Source organism: Ahaetulla prasina, chromosome 6, assembly GCF_028640845.1.
Source record: "Ahaetulla prasina isolate Xishuangbanna chromosome 6, ASM2864084v1, whole genome shotgun sequence".
Lineage (NCBI taxonomy): Eukaryota > Metazoa > Chordata > Lepidosauria > Squamata > Colubridae > Ahaetulla > Ahaetulla prasina.
This window is the reverse complement of record NC_080544.1, coordinates 60,772,810-60,794,724: the sequence shown is the minus strand read 5'-3', so window position 1 is coordinate 60,794,724 and position 21,915 is coordinate 60,772,810. Positions and strand designations below refer to the sequence as shown.

The 21,915-nt window shown below is 38.2% G+C and overlaps 1 protein-coding gene and 1 long non-coding RNA gene across 4 annotated transcripts in view; one reads left to right on the top strand and one right to left on the bottom strand.

Moving 5' to 3' along the window:
* The window catches only part of LOC131201457 (uncharacterized), a 33,313-nt gene extending 12,331 nt beyond the window's left edge, over positions 1-20,982 (bottom strand). The window contains exons 1-2 of one of the 2 annotated variants that reach the window (XR_009155847.1): positions 15,549-20,982; positions 13,881-13,982 (exon numbers count right to left, since the gene is read on the bottom strand). This is a non-coding gene — a long non-coding RNA (uncharacterized LOC131201457). The remainder of the gene's footprint in view (positions 1-13,880; positions 13,983-15,548) is intronic. The other variant, XR_009155846.1, reaches the window with a different exon arrangement.
* The window catches only part of FBXW4 (F-box and WD repeat domain containing 4), a 78,806-nt gene continuing 72,071 nt past the window's right edge, over positions 15,181-21,915 (top strand). Inside the window, exon 1 of one of the 2 annotated variants that reach the window (XM_058189384.1) lies at positions 15,181-15,682. In XM_058189384.1, coding sequence (XP_058045367.1) covers positions 15,459-15,682 — 224 coding nt within the window. In that variant the 5' untranslated portion in view covers positions 15,181-15,458. The remainder of the gene's footprint in view (positions 15,683-21,915) is intronic. The other variant, XM_058189383.1, reaches the window with a different exon arrangement.

Below are 21,915 nucleotides of genomic sequence, written 5' to 3'. Positions count from 1 at the left end.
TCTCTCTCTCTCTTATTCTCTCTCTCTCCCCTCTCTTTCTCCTCTCCCTCTCTCCCCCTCACTCTTTCTGTCTCATCTCTCTTCCCCCTTTCTTTCTCTCTCTCCCCCACTCTTTCTCATTCTCTCTCTCTCTTTCATTCTCTTTCTCATTCTTTCTGTCTCTTTCTTTCTCTCTCTCTCATTCTCTTTCTCTCTCTCATCTCATGGGCCAGTGTCTTGGGGCTGAGAGGAAGTCAAGTGTCTCCCCAAGAGACCTAAGTGCGTGGAGCATCAACAAGGGCCAGAAGAAATGGTCGCGAGATCCAGCAAGAGACGAAGCTTTGCTCCCGCTCTGGAATATGTAGTGAATCTCCATCCCCCCTCCCCTTGCCAGGCGAGGAGTGAGTGTGAAGGGAGGGTGAGGGGCGGGGGACAGCCACTGATGGGTTCAGCCAATAGGAAGCTACAGCAGGGGGAAGAAACAGCCCGGCGCTGCCACCTGTTGCTTCGACCCGCCTGCACCGCCACCCCCACCCCTTGCACCATTACCTCATTTCGGCCAGTGAGGTAATGTTGCAAGTTGCACAAACCTCCCTCTACGGCTGAGATTTACAGCCCCACCATGAGCTGCTTAGCCAGTCCCACATTTCAGAGCTCTATTCACAGGACTGGCAGCTCTTCCACCCAGGTGCACCGCGGACCACCATTTTCTTGCGGACCACCGGTTGGTGACCATTGGAATGGAGCTTTAAAGCATTCAGCATTCTATCTCTGAATTTATGTATCCTTTACTGTTTCAGAAGAGAGATTTAATATAGTTGAGTCTGGATTAAGAAAGACAATCTCATTCATTTCTTTCCAAATATAATACAGTGACATACTGCACACATATATATCAAAAAATTGTGTGACCTGGCCACCCATCTACTGGATCGCAGATGTTTAAACAATCAGAAATGTCAGTCCTTGTAGTTCAGAAGAAAAACATTTATTATTTAAGAATGGGGTTGTTTTTATGTAAACAAATAAACACACAAAAATACCATGCTTTTCTATGGCGAGACTGACATATTACATGAAGTGACCCTAACAAAATTGTTATATTATTAAGAACCCTTAAATGTACTATCAAAAATATATTGCTTCAGTGTTATTGATGAAAATTCAGGGGCTGCCTCAAAAATGAAAAATATAAAAAAAAATCTATATAATTTGTCATAAAGGATAATAACCTTATTATTCCATTACTTCATATACCTCTATTTTATAGCTATAAAGAAAGACTGCATATTCTGTCAAAATTATAAAAATGAAAGGAATGCAACATTTTGATCATGGCTTGCATAGCTATATTGATGTTTAATAACTTGCATCCCATTCTGACTAAAAATAACTTATAACTCTATCCTAGTGCTACTCCATCACACAATTACACTTAGTACTAATATAAATTATTATAATAAAATGCAGACTTCTCAAATGTAAACTTATTCATTTATTTAATAGTATATATTCATCTAATGTAAATCAGTCTTGAAAACACAATCTTATAAATCATAAAGTCTGTAACTAGATGCTAAATAAATCATTATTGTATAGAAAGCTTAGAATAAATGTTTAAATATATGTGCTTGCTGTTAAATCTACGTGCAATATTTTAAATGATACTGCCATTCTAAACACACTTATCTGGGAGCAGCCCCCATTTATTTCAATAGGCCTTACTTCTGAATAGATACACATAGGAGTACCTAAATACAATGTTTCCCATCTTTCAACTTAACACATTCACTTTTTTTCTTTTAAACTGTAGAGGTTTTATAAAAAAAAAAGGGAAAGACCATTATAATATAAGCATCTAGATCAGCAAAGCTTATTGTGGAGAGTATGAAAAATATATAATATTTTTAATATATAAGCTATACATTTCTAGTAAATATAGCATACTTATAGGGGATTTATTGTTTAATTAAGCAGAAAAGAATTTGTTGAACATAATTTTACATTTAAAGGACACATGTCTGAGGATAGTAATGCAAATGAAAAGCTTTAAAAGGGCTGTGAATCTTGTGTGTGTGTGTGTGTGTGTGTGTGTGTTGGGGGGGAGTCATATTATGGACTGTTTCTTTGACTCTTGCCTTTGCAGTAAATAGAAAGTAGGCTCAAGCAGTCTTTCTATGAAGTTCTAATTGTTCATGACAAAAGCTTTCAGCAGCCCACAAAAAATGTTCACTGAAATGGGCCCAATTCTGCTATCAAAGGAGTAGGTGGGATTTTGCTATTGATTTCTAGAAAAGCAAGGTCAGGCTTCAAGTGTGAAGGGGGGGAGGCTTCTCTTAAAATAAATATCTTTGTAAGAGCCCACTAAAAAGACCCAGGATTCAAACACATTCCTTCTGGAGATCAAGGATGTCCGGCCTTTGAAGCCTGAAGGGTTGGGGCGTTTCACAGTCTGTGTGGCAGTCACACTGTGGCATTAGAAATTGTGCATTTGGAATTGTAAAGCATTTTAAATGGAATCTTTCAGAATTCCACAGCTGGCTGGTGAGTGACAACCTGATATAGCCTGGGGCAAAGGGAGAGATGACATTGTTTGGATTAAAGTTAAAATGATCTCCTTGTGAAGAGATACTTAAGAACATTTTGGTTAAAAAGAGGGAATAAAATAAAATTCAAGAACAGGGCTGAAAGTTTTGTATGGTAATGAAGAACTCTGGTCCAAAAATTAAATGGATATACTGGAAACTGAGCTACATTAATAGAAACACAGTCCTAAACATATTTGGTTAAGACATAAGAGATGTTGCATTTTATGGGATTTATAACCATCTGGACTGTTTTTTGGAGTAAACCTTACTGAACTAAATTAAACTTATTTTTGTACAGAAATGCACAATAGACATTTCAGTCTGTTTAGTGGAAGCTATAAATTGATTTGTGGATTACAGTCAATCTTGAACCACCATTGAAGTAATATTGAATGTACTGGACGAAGCAGATACTAAAGCACTGACCAGTCAAGCTTGCTGCATCAGATTTTGCTACATTTCTCTTTCCTTATCTTTTAAAACTACTAGTATTTATTTACCCCTTTTTATTGTCATAAGAGACCAATATTTCTTTTAAAATATTAAGTCTGGAAAGGAGACAGGGCTGTTCCCAATATAGTTAGGTTCTATCTAAACTAAATCTGGAATCAGATTCAACTGAACCTGATTATTTTGTTCCCATATAGAAGAGGAAATTGGAGTGCAGGCACTGCTTGTCATGTTCTCTCTTTATGCTTAATTTATACTTTATGCGTAATAGGTTGCACCTAGAGACAGAAGCTGAATAGCTGGGAGATGATAGGTACTCATATAAGAGAAATTATATCTTGGTTGGACTAACTGATACAGATTCTTACAAGAATATGATCCTCAGAATAGAAAACTACTGAACCTTTTATTGATCCAATGTTCTTTTATAGGAGTATTCCAATTTTTTCTTATCGTCAGAATGTTATATGTATTTCAGATTTCAAATCTGCTATTTTCCTATGGAAGGAAAGAGCATTGTAGTCTTAATTTTTTTTAATGAATAAAGTTACTTACATCTTAAGACACATCTATTCATTTGCGCAGAACTGGACTAGGGTTTTAAATTTTAAATGACTAAATTTTAGATTTTGGTTTTAAATTGGGTTTTATTATTTATATGTTTATTTTAAATATTTGGCCTTTATAATAAGTTTTTTAGATGAATGTTTTACTTTGTATATTTATGTGTTTTTACATGGCTGTACACCGCCCTGAGTCCTTAGGGAGATAGGGCGGTATAAAAATACGAATAAATAAATAAATAATAAATAAATCTGGGAAATTGCTCAAAAGGTCAGAGGATTTGGCTTTGGGGTTGGTTTGTCTTAATAGCTATAAATAATACTTTTTAAAAAAGTCATAAATGCAGAACAGCTCTCACTCTCTTTTTTGCTGTGATTTGCTTTGCTACTTCTTCAGAGAAGTGAAATCCATGAAGCATAATTTGGAGAAGACTGCACCCCAAATTCAATGCAACCTTTTTTATCCCTCTTAATCCTTTGATAATTTTTGTGCTTCTCTAGTAGAAAAGCAATTTTGCTAATCACCTTTGTGCCGATGCCTGCATTCCTGACAATAGCGTGAACAACTTCCATCAAAGTCTTTGATGTGGGAAAGACACGCATGCACACACATATAATCTGAAAACAATTCCATTCCTTGCCACTCAATGGAGAGCACTCTGCTTTAATAGAGAGCCGATTCTGTAGAAGTTTCTAATCCTTTCTGCCAAAGAAGAGAGGGACTCAGCCAGGTAGCCCACCTTATTCAGGAGTTAAAATAACATGGTTTTGCTCTCAAGAGAAAATCAAAACAACTCAAGATCAAAACCAGATTTCCCCAACCCTAACAGGGCAGCCTCTCTACTCAGATAACTCTTGATCTAAGTGTGTAACAAGTAACTGGCTTTAATCCCTCAAAGTGATGGCGTTACAGATAAGTACCTCACTAGTATCAGAGGTGTCTTGAATTTCAGGAATACACAAAAGTGTTAGCTGGAAAGAAAAACAAAAGAGAAAAATCTCATCCGCATGGCTAGTGTCATTTGCTGAAGAGGTAAAAAGCTTGAGCAGCATAAAGAGCAGGTCTTTGAAAAATGAACTGCAAATAAAAGTGACAGTCAGGTAATGAAGAGGCAATTCTTCAATATAGTGCCTGGTGACTTTTGGTAATGTTTTAATATCTTTCATAACTGGTTGCCCTCTGGGTATATTGGACCTGATATTATGCTAACTAGGAAGATGGGAAGTTTAAATCCAACAATGTAAAAAGCACAGATTAGGCATAAATTTGTTCCATGTTCTGAAAACCACTTTATGCAGTGCATTAAGAATATCTATGTAAATTCCTGTACACCTAACAAAAAGACTGGGAATCACTGACATATACAGAGAAACCAGTTCCTAAGAGATAGTTCACAAAAGATCTAATAACTTCATTATCACATTTATTTATTTATAGAACGTGGGGTGATTGCTCCTAATAATTTTCTCTCCCATCTGAAATCTTGTTAAGTTGGCGGCCCCGCCCCACATTTACATTTTTTACTCCATAGACCTATATGCCAACCAGTGTGTGACCAGTCCCACAGATGGACATTTATGCCTATCAAATATGCAGTCTTATTCTACGTACCCCAACTTTTCAAAATAGTGAGTCTAAATTGTATCCACATAAATTGATCACATGGATTGAGTTTGAAGACACTTAAGACTGAACTATGATAGGCTGAATTAAATGCAGCCTAAAAAGGGCATAAACCAGGGAATGATGGCTTTGTGTGCGTATGGAGGCAGGAAAATCGTTGACACATCGCATTTACTTCAGAAATTGGTTTCAGCAGAAACACCAAATGGAATACTGTATAAGGGTTTATCCAGTCAAGCTGCATGACTTTTGATTGAAAGTGGGCCAGTCCTATAAGAGAGAAGGAATCTGTGTCTATTCAAATTTTCTTGATTATAGTACTCAGTGGTTATTCTAGCTGAGATGGGAGAATTGTAGATTTCCTCTAACTGCTGTAGTAATTCTAAGGCTGAGCAATATAGTCTATGACTATTCCTATTTTCTTCCAATGTTAATTATGTCAGAAGGACCAAGACAATTCTATATTTCTCACTATTAATTCACAGAATTAAAACTATCACGAGATAGAATTTTAAATGTTTTTCTCCTTTGGAGGAAAAAGCTGTTACTTCTTCAGGGATGATTCTCAATTGGCAGCAAGGGGTTTCTTTTTTTCATTGCAAGCTGAATTTTCTTCAAGATCTTTATATAAAATAGCTAAATTTCCTCTTCTTGCCATATACCAGTTTCTTCCATTAAAAAACCAATAATGATCTTTCTCGCTATCTGAATAGCTAATAGGACTATCACTATCTATCTATCACTCGCTATCTTGTTTTTCAGCCTTTCCTAAAGCCATCTATATGTCTGTCGGATGATCCTAAGCATTATTTTGCTCGCATATGGAATTAAGAATGTTATATGACAGTCTGCACATCCTGTTAAGACTCCTTTATTTGGTAATAGTATGCAGATCAACCACTTCCACTCTGTTGACCATTGTGTTATTCTCCAGATTTAATGGGATAGTTTGGTTATAGAATCTTTATAGATTCTTCTGTTGTTTACCGTATTTCTGAAAATATTCCATAACTTTAGAATAGAATTTTTATTGGCCAAGTGTGATTGGACACACAAGGAATTTGTCTTGGTGCATATGCTCTCAGTGTACATAAAAGAAAAGAAAAGATTTAGCTAGCCTTCTACCACAGTACTGTTTGCCTTTGTCTTCCAGTACTAGAAATATTTATAAGAAAGAAATACCATCTAAGGTCAATACTACAAGAGCCATCTTAATGAAGTGGTTAAAGCACCAGATTAGGACCTGGGAGACTATGAGTTTTAGTCCTGCTTTAAGCACAAATTCAGCTATGTGGCCTTTAGCCAATCACTTTCTGTCAGCCTTAGGAAGGTTGACGAACCACTTCTGAAAAATCTTGCCAAGAAAGATAGTTTTTTATGTGTGTGATGAGTACTGTGTTTCCCCCAAAATAAGACATCCCTGATAATAAGCCCAATCAGGCTTTTGAGCACATGGCAATAAGGGCAAGCACTTATTTCAGGGTTCAAAAAAATATAAGAAGGGGTCTTATTTTCAGGGAAACAAGGTAGTAAAGAATATGGTCAAATTTCAATCCCTTTCAATTTGTTGATGGCTAAGATGTTCGACAGCTATGTTTGTTTCATAGATTCATTTCATCTTTCACTGTATTGAGTTTCCTGTGTTCATGTTTTTTACATTACATATTCCCACTAATTCTACCTTTTCAGCTTCAGATTTTCTTTTTCTGCTTGGCAATATCAGCAGCTAGATGTCCCAAAGGCTTTAATCTAGTCATGTTGTAAAGTCCATTAGTACTGTCAAATATCCTTAATCTGCTTCAGTACAGTAGTATCCAATATAAGCTGCTCATCATCCAGAATTATATTGTCTATCACGGTGTGTATCCATGTGATCATTGGGTAAAAAAGGAGTAGTTTACCATAACCTTCTCAAATGCAGGATGAAATGATGCTATTTTGTCACTAAAGTGATCATTTACTCCCAACTTCTTCCTATACAGTATCACATTGCTTAATACACCGGGCATCAGGATCATTGATGTGATTATATACTCTTGGTGTATACTGCAGCGTTCTTTGCTCACTTCTGCCAAAACACCCATCACCATCATAATGGGACATCATAGCAGGATTTGGAAGGCATTGAAATGTGAAGGATACTGTAAAAAAGAAACATCAGACTTTTCCATACTATATAATGAAAAATCACAACACTTGACTCTAGTAGATTATCTGTAGACTGACCGTGCTTAGCATTTTTTTAATCAAATAACTTAAAAGAAGTAAATTATTAGTCAGTTTATTATCATGTCTGCGTAAATAGATAGGTTTGAATTCCTAAAACATACTCCATGAAAAATTCTGATTTTTTAATAATTGTTTCCTAATTTTATAGTTGTGCTCGTGATTGCAAATTACAGGGGCTGACAGGGCTTGAGGGAACTACTACTTCTTGTGCCGTATCAGTCATCAGCCATTGGCGATCCTATTTTTATCAACAGCCACACGAAAAAAGCGCTGCTGAGTTTTGTCCAAACCAGTCCTTTAGATTATGTTCTTTTGCCTGGACCTTGTTTTCCTTCAATCTTTCTCTGAAGTATTAAGTGAAATATGCCATATTTTTCTGGGTCACATCTCATGTCCAAAATATTCTAACTTTCACTTTTTAAGATAACTATTTGGGAAAGGCTATTCTAATAAAAGCCGCCTTATACCAACCTAATAAGCCAATCTGTTTATAGAAAAACCAAGTCACTCTGGCTTATTATTGTTAAAATGTTAACAAGGAGTTCTACATAAAATAGATGGTTATATTTTCTTGTATCAAAACTGACACTATCCTTGACACTAGGATCATTAATATCTGGAGAAAATAATAGATTCCCAACCCCTCAGCATTATTTATTCTATTCTTTTCAAGATGGAAGAAATGATCTTCCAAGTGATAGTCCTATTAGCTATTCAGATAGCGAGAAAGATCACTATTGGTTTTTTAATGAAAGAAACTGGTATATGGGCATCTGAGAAGATTCTGTTTAAAAAAAGAGAAAAGGAGTACAGGGTATTCTTTCCCTACCAATGTAAGTGCTGCTGTTTGTTTATTTATTTATTTATTTATTTATCACATTTGTATACCGCCCTATCTCCCTAGGGACTCAGGGCAGTTCACAGGCAGATAAAAAGGTACATATAAATACAAAATAAAATAACAATTAAAAAACTTATTCTACATAGCCAAATTTTTAAAAAGAATAATATAAATAATAAAACCCATTAAAACCAATATAAATTTAAAATCTAATCCAGTCCTGCGCAGATGAATAGATGTGTTTTAAGCTCGCGGCGGAAGGTTCGGAGGTCCGGAAGTTGACAAAGTCCTGGGGGGAGTTCGTTCCAGAGGGTGGGAGCCCCCACAGAGAAGGCCCTTCCCCTGGGTGTCGCCAAACGGCACTGCCTGGCCGACGGCACCCTAAGGAGTCCCTCTGTGAGAGCGCACGGGTCGGTGAGAGGTATTCGGTAGCAGCAGGCGGTCCCGTAAGTAGCCCGGCCCTATGCCATGTTTAGGATTCAAACAATAGTTATTTATTCTTCCAGAATATCAGCATGAAGGGGCTCAGCCTTCATCACAATTTTAGATATTTCTTTGACAATTCACAGGAAATATATTGTGGGTCCTAGGCATATTCAAGCCTCATTGATCTTCCATTGAGGAGGTGGCTTTATAGGTGTTTTAAAGTTGTTCCTTATGTCTGCAAATCTTGGAAATCCCTATATTTGTTGACTGAATCCCCTTTTACCCTTTTCTGTTTCAAAGCTATAACTAGATATGTCTTTTCATTTAATAGTCTAAGTTTTTTTTTTAAAAAAATAGCATTTGTTGAGGGGGCAAATGAACAGATATTTAACAGAATCCAAGAAGGCAAGAAGAGGAAATTTAGCTATTTTATATAAAGATCTTGAAGAAAATTCAGCTTGCAATGAAAAAAAGATGAATGCAATTGCTGATGAATGCAATTCAATAAAGAATGAATTGAAAAAGCTAAAAGAATTCCAAAGAAGTCAGTATTTGCTTAAAAAAAGGCCTTCAGTTGTATTGATGTCAAGATGTGGAATGTATTTAGAAAAATGGGAATTCCAGAACATCTCATTGTCCTCATGCAAAATCCATACACAGGTTAAGAATCCTGTCTGGATTAAACATGATAAAACAAACTGTCTATGGTTTAGTAAAGAACTGAAACAAGATTGTAAATGCTACCCTTATCTATTCAACATTTATACAGAATATATATAGAGGAAAACTAGACGAAAAGATGAGCACTGTTTTAAAATTGGAGGAAGTATAATCAATAACCTAAGCTATACTGTTTTAATAGCTGAAAATGCAAATGATATGCAAGCAAGAATAGTGAAAAAATGGATTAAGATTAAATATAAAAATACAATTGCCAACGAAGATACTGAACTGATTAATACAGAATCACCTATCTCTGGATTGAATGCTATAATAAACCTACAATCAACTTTCAGTTTTTTACATTGTAAGCCATTCAGTCACCTCAAACCATGAGATGGGCAGCATATAAATTTAAATGATGATGATGTGCCTTACACCTTCCTTGACTGAATTTGTCAGCTGTATGGTCCTCATTTATTTTTTCTTTTCTGCACTGAGGTATGCATTCTGACTGGGCTTTCGAAGTTGTTGCTTTAAACAGGTTCCATGTACTTCAAGGAAATTGGGCCTTGCTAATTCCCACCCTCCCCCCCCAGCTTCCTTTTAATCAATTTCCTCTATATCTTACCTGATCTCCAAAATTTTACCTTCTCGTAGTATTGAAAAAACAAAATTATGTAACCAATCTGTAAATATAATCAAATCGTTTTTCTAACAGTCTTGATTCTGCTGTTGTGCAAGAATAGCCTGCTTTCCCTATCTGTGAAAGGCATTTTATTTCATTTGAAAGTTCCATGGAAATTACTGTCCATAATGACAGAAGCCCCACAAATGCTTAGTGTTCTATTATTATTAATAATAATAATAATAATAATAATAATAATAATAATAATAATAATAATAATAATAATAATAATAATATTTTAATTTGTATACCGCCCTTCTCCCGAAGGACTCAGGGCGGTGAACAGGCAGATAAAATATAAATACACACAATAATTAAAAACATCCCTTAAAAAACTAATTTAAATGCCCAAAATGTTAAAAAACGTACTCCCCCGTAAAATCACAAAATTTTAAAAACCCATCCAATAAAAATAAAAATCAGGCTAGTCCAGCCATACGAAATAAATAAGTTTTAAGTTCCCGGCGAAAGGTCCTAAGGTCAGGTAATTGTCGAAGTCCGAGGGGAAGTTCTTTCCACAGGGTCGGAGCTCCCACAGAGAAGGCCCTCCCCCTGGGGGCCGCCAGTCGACACTGTTTGGCTGACGGCACCCTGAGGAGTCCCTCTCTGTGGGAGCGTACCGGGCGATGGGAGATAGAAGCCGGCAGTAGACGGTCCCGTAGATAGCCCGGTCCTAAGCCAGGGAGCGCTTTAAAGGTGGTAATCAATACCTTGAAGCGCACCCGGAAAACAACAGGTAGCCAGTGCAGTCTGCGCAGGATAGGTGTTATGTGGGAGCTCCGAGACGCTCCCTCAATAACCCGCGCAGCTGCGTTCTGAACTAGCTGAAGTCTCCGGGTGCTCTTCAAGGGGAGCCCCATGTAGAGAGCATTGCAGTAGTCCAGGCGAGAGGTAACGAGAGCATGAGTGACTGTGCATAAGGCATCCCGGTCCAGGAAGGGACGCAACTGGCGGATCAGGCGAACCTGATAAAATGCTCTCCTGGAGACGGTCGCCAAATGGTCTTCAAAGGACAACCGACCATCCAGGAGCACGCCCAAGTTGCGTACCTTCTCCATCGGGGCCAATGATTCACCCCCGACAGACAGCCGCATCTGCAGCTGACTGTACCGAGGTGCCGGCATCCACAGCCACTCCGTCTTGGAGGATTAAGTTTGAGCCTGTCCCTCCCCATCCAGACCCGTCGGCTTCCAGACACGGGACAGCACTTGACAGCTTCACTGGGGTGGCCCGGGGTGGAAAAGTACAGCTGGGTGTCATCAGCGTACAGTTGGTATCTCACCCCAAAGCCACTGATGATCTCACCCAGCGGCTTCATATAGATGTTGAACAGGAGGGGTGAGAGAATCGACCCCTGCGGCACCCCACACATGAGGCACCTTGGAGTCGATCTCTGCCCCCCTGTCAACACCGTCTGCGTCCGATCAGAGAGGTAGGAGGAGAACCACCGATAAATGGTGCCTTCCACTCCCAACCCCTCCAACCGGCGCAGCAGGATACCATGGTCGATGGTATCAAAAGCCGCTGAGAGGTCTAATAGGACCAGGGCAGAGGAGTAACCCCTATCCCTGGCCCTCCAGAGATCATCCACCAGTGCGACCAAAGCTGTCTCCGTACTGTATCCGGGCTGGAAGCCGGACTGGAACGGGTCTAGATAGACAGCTTCATCCAGGTACTGGGGTAGCTGACATGCCACCACACTCTCTACAACCTTCACCGTAAAGCGAAGATTGGAGACTGGCCGGTAGTTCCCTAAAACAGCTGGGTCCAGGGAAGGCTTCTTGAGGAGGGGTCTCACCACCGCCTCTTTCAAGGCCGCGGGAAAGACCCCCTCCCGCAAAGAAGCATTTGTAATCCCCTGGAGCCATTAGGCTCTGCATGCTTGTCTTTAATTTTGCAGTTAAAATAGAATTAATGCTGTAGTCAAGTAAAAGAAAAAGGCAAGTTTATTAACTTGAGAAAACACTTAAATAATGGCTGGACATCAGGAAAAAGGAAGCCTGCAACCACAGGAGACTAAATGTATTTCAAGTGGCTATAGTGTGCGACCATGACTTTTTGCTGATTACAGGTAGGCTAGACATGATGCAAATTTGCAAAATTTGATGGCTTTTGGGATTCATGTTATTATAAGGAAACATGTTTTTCACATTTGGAAATAAAAACGAAGTTAATTAATTAGTTGTATACTTCCGCAAAATTACTTGCTTTCAGACTTGAATTCTAGCATGATTTTCAGCTTTACTTCATGATAATCATGAACTAACTGGTTTGGCTCTGCAGTGTATAACCAGTATCAAAACTTGGACCAGAACATCAGTTATCTATGTTTATGAGAGTTACTTGTACAGTGCATCAAAGGCATGGAACTGCAAATCAGTGTAGGGTTGTTGTTTTTTAGAGTATCAAATATGGAGACCAAAGCTTGTCAACCTATTATTTTAAGAACCCGTCTCTACCCAAATTTTGAAGGTTTTTTTTTAAAGAACCTAATGTAACTGCTACTATTATTACTACATCCTAGGTATTCAGAAAATTAATATATTTGACTTCTTTTAATGGATAAACAGCCCAATATCATTTATAAGAGGGTAAATGTATTCAGTCTCAAGGAAGGTATGTATTTGATGTATTTTAAATAAACTTTTGTTATACAATATTTTATAATAATGTATATAATAAATATATCACAACTATGTAAAAATGCATGAAAACTGGCCTTGGACTGTAATAAAGAGATATTCTAGTTTGCAAAAGTAAGAGCAAAGAATGCTCTTGAATGAAGATATTTCCGTATCTGTGAAAACTTTATGTAATACAGTTACAGTTACTGTTAATTTCTTTCATTCAAGAGTTACAATTGTTTAGAATTGTGTATCTGTTTCAAACTAACAACTTTTCAACTTTCAGCTCCACTCTATAAAGAGGTAATCTGTCTCCAGTATTTATTTAAAGGATTACCATTCAATATAACAAGATCCCTGATTCTAATTATCACTAGATTCTGTGACAGTATGGACCAGGGGTCCTCAAACTTTTTAAACAGGCGGCCAATTCCCTCAGACTGTTGGGGTGGGTGGGTTTTAGACCGGCTGGGTGGGCGTGGCCAATTTAACAGTCCATTAAAAAATGCACACAAAATTAAACTTTAATTTGTTTTGCTCCTGAGGGTGGTTTTTTTTTGCTTTTGTTTGCATGTTGCTCTTTTGGTTGACTTTTCTTTTTAGTAGATTGTTTTTTCAGTTGTTTAGAGTCTAGTGGTCCACTTCAGGAAACTCAGTTTTGCAGCAATTCTTCTCAGCTCCAAGGCGCTTACAATCAACAAGTCTCTCTCTCTCTCTCTTTCTGTCTCTCTCTCTCTCTCTCTCTCCCTCTGTCTATCTCTCTCTCTCTCTATCTTCTTGAGGCGGGGAGGGGAAAAACAGCCCCGTTTTTTCAGCTCCCCCACTTCCAGAAGCATTCTGCAGGCCAAATGGGCTAAAACAGCCCGTTTTTTGACCTCCCGGGGTGTCTGTGAACCCCGTTTTTCACCTCCCCCACCTCCAGAACATCTCTGCAGGCCAGAAATGTTGGCCTTACCTTCCAGTTCCAGCCTGCAGGGCTCATGAATCCTATGCTTGGCCAAAGGTTGGGGGCCGGCGGGTGGGCAGCGTGATGTGGGCAGGGCGATGTGGGCAAGGAAGCCTTGTGGTCCTGATTAATGGCTTCAGCGGGCTGTATGCGGCCTGCGGGCCGTAGTTTGGGGACCCTTGGTATGGACATAACTGCATCCCTTCCCTTTATACTTGAAAAAAAAAATCACTGTATTGATGATACACATTTTATTAAATACCTATATTTTTCATTCATTTGCTTGCCCTCTCCAGTGCACATGAAAAGCAAACAGCAGTCAGTTATATTTTCAGATATTCTGGAGATGGCAAATATGGAGTGTCTGAGGACAAAAGGAAAATTAAATGCTTATATTTAAACATACATTTATTTGCATTGTTCCTGAAAGTGTGCTGGACTGTAATACTAAAGTCTCTCTATGATAGACAGATAGATGGTCTGAGATGTTGTGGGAACATCTGATTCTTCTTAATGTATAATAATACTTATTGCTCTTTATGAGGACAAATCTGGAAATACACACACAGAGACACAAAATTCTGTGCAGTCTCTAATGTTTCCTTTCATGACAATTCAAAATAAATAGGCTAAGTTTGTAAGGTAGTTATGTATATGTACAGAAACTAAACTGCATATATGGTGAGTCTTTAACACCTCACCTGAAATGCTGGTTAATAGGGGAGAAAAATAATTCCATCAGAATATTTGTGATATTATTCCTCTAAATTTATTATATAAATTATTATATTACACTAAATTCTCTAACAGTATCCTCTGTAAAAAGTAAATATCCTTGTGCTTTTATAAAGTTACTTATTATGATTGTGTAATATCAGGATACAGGACAAATGAAGATATACTACTTGCATTTTATAGTTCCATCAAATGGCTGGGATCATAAGAGCATCTTTTCTAAAGATTGTTTGGTTAAGTATTGCAATTATAATTATTGTATTTATAAGAAGTGTAATACCAATTAAAAGTAACTGGATAGAAGTCAGAATTTTGCAGAACTTTTTTCAAATATGGCAGTTCCAAAATATGAAGTGGCTTAGAGATAGATTTTCACTTTTGAACTAAGGACCTGGATTTTTAGTAGTGATGTTCCTTAACAAGAAAAGTTTAGCTTGGAGTTCTAGTGTTCAGGGATACTGTCCATAGAACAATTGTCAACTTGCTTTCAAGTCCTATCTCAATACATATAGGTATAACTTTTCTGAAATGACAACTTGGCAATTGAAGTAACACAGATACCCACCACTTGTTTCGATGGAGATACAAATCTATTTCTATTGTCTGTATAATATATACAATCCTGAGGGAGGAAAATATGCAGAAAACTCTTGCAAAGATAGTAAACCTAGCATGAGCAGTTTTTGCATAAGATACTCAGCCATTATTAATCGACCCGTTTTCTGAGCTTGTGCATGAATTAAAAAAACCGCCCAGGCTAGGTTCGTGCTCGACTACGTATTGCCTACCAGCTTATTAGCAGAACTAGGCCTGCCTCCAACTATGTCTATCCTTACGGGAAACACATGCTGGCCCTGGGGAGAAAAAGAGTATCCGACTGTCTTTTTCTATCCTGAATTCCACGCAAAGCCAGTTCAAGCGTTTAATGCATTACCGAAGACCGGTCTTTGGAGGGCCGGGCGCACTCATGTGACCGCTCCGGCAGGCGGGCAGAAACAGCCGCCCCGAAGAGCGACGGCCTACCCGGGCCCGGCAAGCAGCAGCAGCAGCGTTCCCGCTGTTGATTTTATCGCTGCCGGGCCCGGCTGGGAGAGATCGCCCCTCCATGGGGAGGCCCAGCAGCCCTCCGCTGGCCGATCTCCGATCTCCGCTGTGGGCGTTGCCGGAGGAACTGCTGCTGCTGATCTGCTCGTACCTGGACGTGAGGGCCTTGGGCCGCCTGGGCCAGACCTGTCGCCGCCTTTTCCGTTTCACTTGCCGTGATGTGCTGTGGAGGCGCCTCGCCCGTTTCTGCCTCAACGCAGGCTTCAGCGCACTGGGCGCCGACCTGTAAGCGTCTAAGCTGGGGAAGGCTGGTTGGGAAAAACAGGGCGTGCGGCCTAGCTCGTTGCTAAGGAGCGGACTCTGAAATCAAGGCCCGCCCGCTCGATAAGGGAGGAGGGCTGTGCTGGAAACGGCGTAGTCGCGGGGTGGAAGGAGGGGGAAAGGCTGCTTAAAGCCCTGGCTAGAAACTTTGCTTTGTGCAGGTGGGAGGTTTCAGGTCCGGGTTGGGTTATATCCCGTGCTGCCTATGAAGGAGTTTTGAATTCAGTTGCTCAAAAGAGAAACTTCCCGTTGTATGTTCCCTGAAACATACTAGCCGACTATATTAGATACGAGATTGCTGGTGACTTTTCTCACACCAGTTTTTTGATACTTGCCCCGCCCAGAGTGCGAATTAGAACCACCGTTAAGCCAAATCCGAGTTTACTGATTTCAGGACAAGCTTAGCTGGCTCACTTTAGAGCGAGTCCAGGGAATAAACCGTGGCAGTTCATTTTGAGGGGTATACCCTATTTTTACATACCTCTAAAAAAGTGCTGCATAACGGGGTGAGCTCCCATTACTTGTCCCAGCTTCTGCCAACCTAGCAGTTCGAAAGCATGTAAAAAAAGCAAGTAGAAAAATAGGGACCATCTTTGGTGGGAAGGTAACAGTGTTCCCTGGGCCTTTGGCATTGAGTCATGTCGGCCACATGACCACAGAGACCTCTTGGGACAGTGCTGGCTCTTTGGCTTTGAAACGGAGATGAGCACCGCCCCCTAGAGTCGGGAACGACTAGCACGTATGTGCGAGGGGAACCTTTACTTTTACCTTTTAAAAAAGATGGGGATGGAATTTTCCATTTTCTCCAATTATTTTTCAGTGAGACTGGGGCTTGCTTTTTTAAAAACCTAAAAACTTTGTTTTAGGAATTCTGCTACAGTGTTCATATATTTTTCCAATCAGAATAATTTTGGGCTGCCCAGCTGGTTCTTTATAGTTAAAGCACTCCCTTAGAAGGTGTGCACAAGCTATTTGAACCAATAGTTGTGTTAATTCTGAAGCCTCAAAGTGTTTTTAATTGTATTAGAATGTGAGTTTTGATAGGTCTGCAGGGTTATGTGAATTTGTAGGGTTTTTAGATTGTGAGGTGAATGACACTTCTAAATCTGCATTTGTGTCAACATGTCCATTGATAAATACAAGTATAGTAGTAGCAGTGGAGGTTCTTTCTGACCTTTAGTGTGACAATCACAGATACAGCACCTCATAACCAATCTCATTGTACATATGTTGTGCACTGACAATAAAGATTTGAAATTGAAACCTCTGAATTATGTTAATCTAGAAAGAGGAAAAAATAGAATGTTTTCCCCAATCACTACAAAACTGCCAATGGTTTGCCATTGCCTGCTTTCTAGGGTTGAACAAGAGCAATTGGCCCAGAGTAACCCAGCTGACTTATTGCTTAAGGGAGGGTTAGAACTCACTGCTCTAACCTCACACTTAACCACTACACCAAATTGGCTCGTTATTAGATTAGTAGTAGTATTTAAATGCTTCATGGAGTAGCTGGATTACTGAACTACTATTAACGTTCTAATAAATTAACTATGAAACAAGTTTATCAGTAATAGCATTAAAGAGAAACTGCAATTAGTATTGAATGAACCATAATTTTATGATTGAATATACAGAAGGTCCAGGTTTAATCCTTAACTGTTCAGTACAGGATTTGAACATAGGGATTGTTCAGCAGTGGGAGAAGCCCTGGGATGGGATGGGACCTGCACTAGGCCTTCTAGAGCCGCCTCCATTACTGAGGCACCACTGCTCCCCTTAATGATCCATGTGTTTGCCTAAGATCAGGTGCAGCATGCAGTGTGGAATTGTTAAACGAGGCTGTCTTGCTTAATGGCCATTACTATTTTGTGATCGTAATGTGGAGGCTCCATTACAGTCGTAAGTTGAGGACTGCCTATATGTACATTTTCAAAGGTATATTCATAGCTTCTATTTGATTTATTATATTGCACCGGATGGCCCAAAGAAAAGCAATCTAGTTTGCTTTTAGGCTATTACAAAATCTGATTTTTGGAAACATAATTTTTTAACAGCTTAACAAATTGTTCATTTTCTCATCTCTTGCTGCTTCTTATATCTCCTCTTATTTGGTGCCCACTACGTATGTTGCAACTACAGTGGGAAATCTGATAATTCTAATATTACCAGTTGCAAATAGACATATTATTTAATATATAATGTAATGTATTTTATTTTGGATTGGCATACATATGAATCCACTCATTGTGATCTCTAGGTTCATGGTTTTTTGCTTCACAAACATGTCATGGTTACATACTTAACTGTAGTTAAAACTTTATGTCCTAGGTTTAGCTTAGCCAAGTCTTAATCAGTATCATCTGTTTCAGGCTGTATTCTTATTCATTGAAATGGGGATTAGAGTTGATTATAATAGATTGTCAGAGAATTATACATTATTATTAAAAACCTCAAGCGTCTTGGCAAAATCATTAGAGTACAAATGGGATAAATAATGAATATATTGTTTTTAACAATAGCCATTACATTTTTCTATTAAAAATGCACAATGCCAATCAAAAATTATATGACACTTAGAATGATATGCCCTTTAGAATGACAGCATAAGTGATAGATAAGGAAAGTGCCCACTTCTTTCCCATAGGATTGGCATAATGTCTTAGGGTATTGTAGGCAATATAGTATATTCAGGTATAGCCTTATCCCAACAAGCATTCTAATAACCTGAAGTAAATATAGACTTGTTTATTGGGTTAATGGTACCAACATATGATGGAGATAATGTTAGCTATGGTAATGAAATAGATGCTGCTGAAAGTTTTACATGTTGAAGCGTTCTTAGCATGTAAGGCTCAGAAATGGCAGGGAAAAGTTGGTTAAAATATAAGGGGAGAAAAAAATACAGAATAGTTAATATGAAAGATTGCTACATTGTAGGAACTGATCATCATTATAACAGCTTATTTTACATCTACAGTTAAAGCTTATCAGTTTGAGCCTTATCCTTAAATGGTTTTTAACTTTTAACTTTACAAGCATTCTTGGAGAGTAGTGTATTACCATTCCCATTATGAATATGTAACATATACTAATATAGACTACTATGTCAGTCACTATTTTTCTCCCAATAGTTTTTCCCCAGTTACAGTTATCCATCTGTCATATCACCTAGATTGGAGTTCAGACATTTCTTCTGAAGGTGAAATATCAAAATGCAACTGCCAAACTCTCAAATGGAAACATTTGCTTTGAGCATATAGCATTAGTTAATTCTGGACTTGGTTCAATATATCAGTGATGACATTTAAAATCTTTCATGGCTTGCTTGGGTCAGAGGTAACTAAAAGACTACCTAGCAATATAAGTGGAGGTCCTTTTCTACCTTGCCACATATAGAAATAACCATTACAGAGACTGTATGCTGACCCTGTAGTGGTCTCCTTAGATAAGATATTCTGTAGTCATCTTACTTTGATACCCAGCAGAGATTTTAAAAAAAAAAAAACATTTTCCTTGCCCTTTTTCCAAACTACTGTATATATGATCTTTTTTTATAAATTTGTATTTTTTGTGTATTGCTTGGTCATGGAGCATATAGTTGAAGGCCAAAATGTAAATAGTCATATAAAATAAAATAACTCATTTAAATAGGGTGCATTGAATAATATCTGTCAATTGATTCTCTGGTGTCTGTGTGACCAGGAGAAGATTTCTAGGTGAAATAAATCTATATGTTTTGTGTAAAGCTGATCCCATGCAGAGGAATGCAGTCAAATTATAATGGTGACAAAGTGCCGGAAAAGGGAGTGGAACTGAAGAGTAAGAATAATTGAGCCACAGGCAGTGGGGAAAGAGCTGGGAATACTGGTTTGGCCAAGCCTCAGGGCCAGGTTACACATTCTCCCATGCATTAACAGCCACAAGAGATCTTTGTTTAAAGGGGAATTTCCCCCCCTCTTCTGGGCACTTTGTCATTTTTGAAACAATAGTAGTGCTTGGGAAAAGAGGTAAGAAGGATAACTGTAATTCTTCTACAGTGTCATTTAGTGGTCTTTCATGTGTCGTAGTTACAAATGTGATCTTAACTGAATTCACAAATAAATCCTTAGTCATTAGAATATCCCAACTCATCCTTTAGTAATAACAATAACAACAATAATAAACTATTCAGTTATTATCTGTTTTAACAAAGGAAGCCAAGCACAGAGACATGTGCAGACACAAAGCCAAAATACACTTATTAGGGATTAAGCCCAATTGAACGTAGGATATGAATATGATTATAAAGCCTATGCCACTTATTTTATGTCAAACAAATTTTCAACACAGTGGAAAAGGGTTCATTGTTGAACAGGTTGGAGATGACATAAAGAAAATTTCTCAAGACCATGAAAATTACGGTAACATACAACTTTCATTGTTTTGAATTGGCATGTTTAAAACATTATGTTATAAAATAAATATGATTTTAGTTGTCTAAGACTTACCACCCAGCAAGCAATGCTTAATGTCCCTTTAATTCTAACATAGCCTATTGAGTCACAAAAAGAAAACTTTAAAAGCACCACTTTTTGTGTGTGTTTCTATTGTTTTAAATGTATTATTCATGATTTTTGAGGTCTGTCCAGTGATGCATGAAAAGAGCTTTTTCTTTGTTATCCCTCACAGCTAATGGGAAGTTAGAGATCTTCAATTCAGCGTCATGTTTGACGGATGGAAAATCTCCAATTGCAGCCTTTTTGTTTGTTTATTTGGCAGCAGAGCCTAGTTCATGTTTCCACTCCTACTTGTTTACTTATTTACATACTTCTATGACTATTTCTGTGATTATATAGAGCAGGACTAGGTCTAGTATTGAATTTCCAGTATAATAAAGAACGAAAGATGTCACAGAAAACTGCTGTGTATCTCTCTGTTTTAAAGTAACTCTGTGATGGACAAGGATAGATGGCTTTAGCACACATGAATTTTGTTGAGCTATAAGTGCCTTGCATTTTGTGTTGTACTTTTTAATGGCCTTGGGAAGCAAGTATTATTTAGGGTAGTGGCCTTGGAAAAAAGGGTTAGCTACTGTTATTCACTGTTAACCTTGTTTTAAAGGGTAAAGCTAGACCATGAGTGTTTAATGGAAAGTAGATTTTTGTATGAAAATTTGTACAAAAATGTTGCATGCAGATGTGAAGAATTGGTCTAGATTAATATTGCTTTTGCTAGGCTTACCATAAAGGTTCTAAAGTTACATGTAATGATATGGACTCTCTCCCTTTACTCTATCAAGAAAAATCTAGAATTTTGGTTGAGTTCCTGGAAGAAAATATTTGGAAAGACAGTGAAAAATATGTACAAGGAAGCATGGCATGTGGATAGCTCAGGCTGTAAGGAGCCTGTTATTAGAACACAGTAGCCTGTAATTACTGCAGGTTCAAGCCCGGCCCAAGGTTGACTCAGCCTTCCATCCTTTATAAGGTAGGTAAAATGAGGACCCAGATTGTTGGGGGGGCAATAAGTTGACTTTGTAAATATACAAATAGAATGAGACTATTGCCTTATACACTGTAAGCCGCCCTGAGTCTTCGGAAAAGGGCGGGATATAAATGTAAATAAATTAAAAAAAAAACATATTTGTCAGTGGACCAACATATGCCAATAAATGAGCATTATTGGACAAAAATAAGCCATTGCTACAAGTAATTTTGAGCCCAAAATTTAACAATAAGGATGGCCAGAATAATAGGAGAGGAAAGCGTGAAGTATGGGTAATGAAGGAACATGCAGTAACACCTGCTTAATCTAGGCTGTTGAAGTTGACTGTAGCTAATTAGCCTGAACTCACCTTTGTAGCTTCATGAGAACAATATCCTTTCAAATTTGTGTTAATAATAAACAGCTACAATAACTCTAGTTTTGCAACTTGCAAATTTGAATTTGTGGGGTCGGTGGTCAAGAGCTTGGTGATAAGGCCTTGATAAAAACATTTCTGAAGGTTGCTTCACTGTTATATATGTTTTTAAAAGTAGTTTGATTTCATGCAGTAGATTTAGGGGATACTCATTCTTCACTTTGTTAGTCTACCACGTACTAAATTTAAATTCTGACCTCTTGATAGTGCTGGTTAAACAAAACCTCCTTGATGTGTGACTGATCTTTTTCATTTTTCATTTAAAATTTCCTTCCCTCTGTACTGTTTTGGGCAAGTC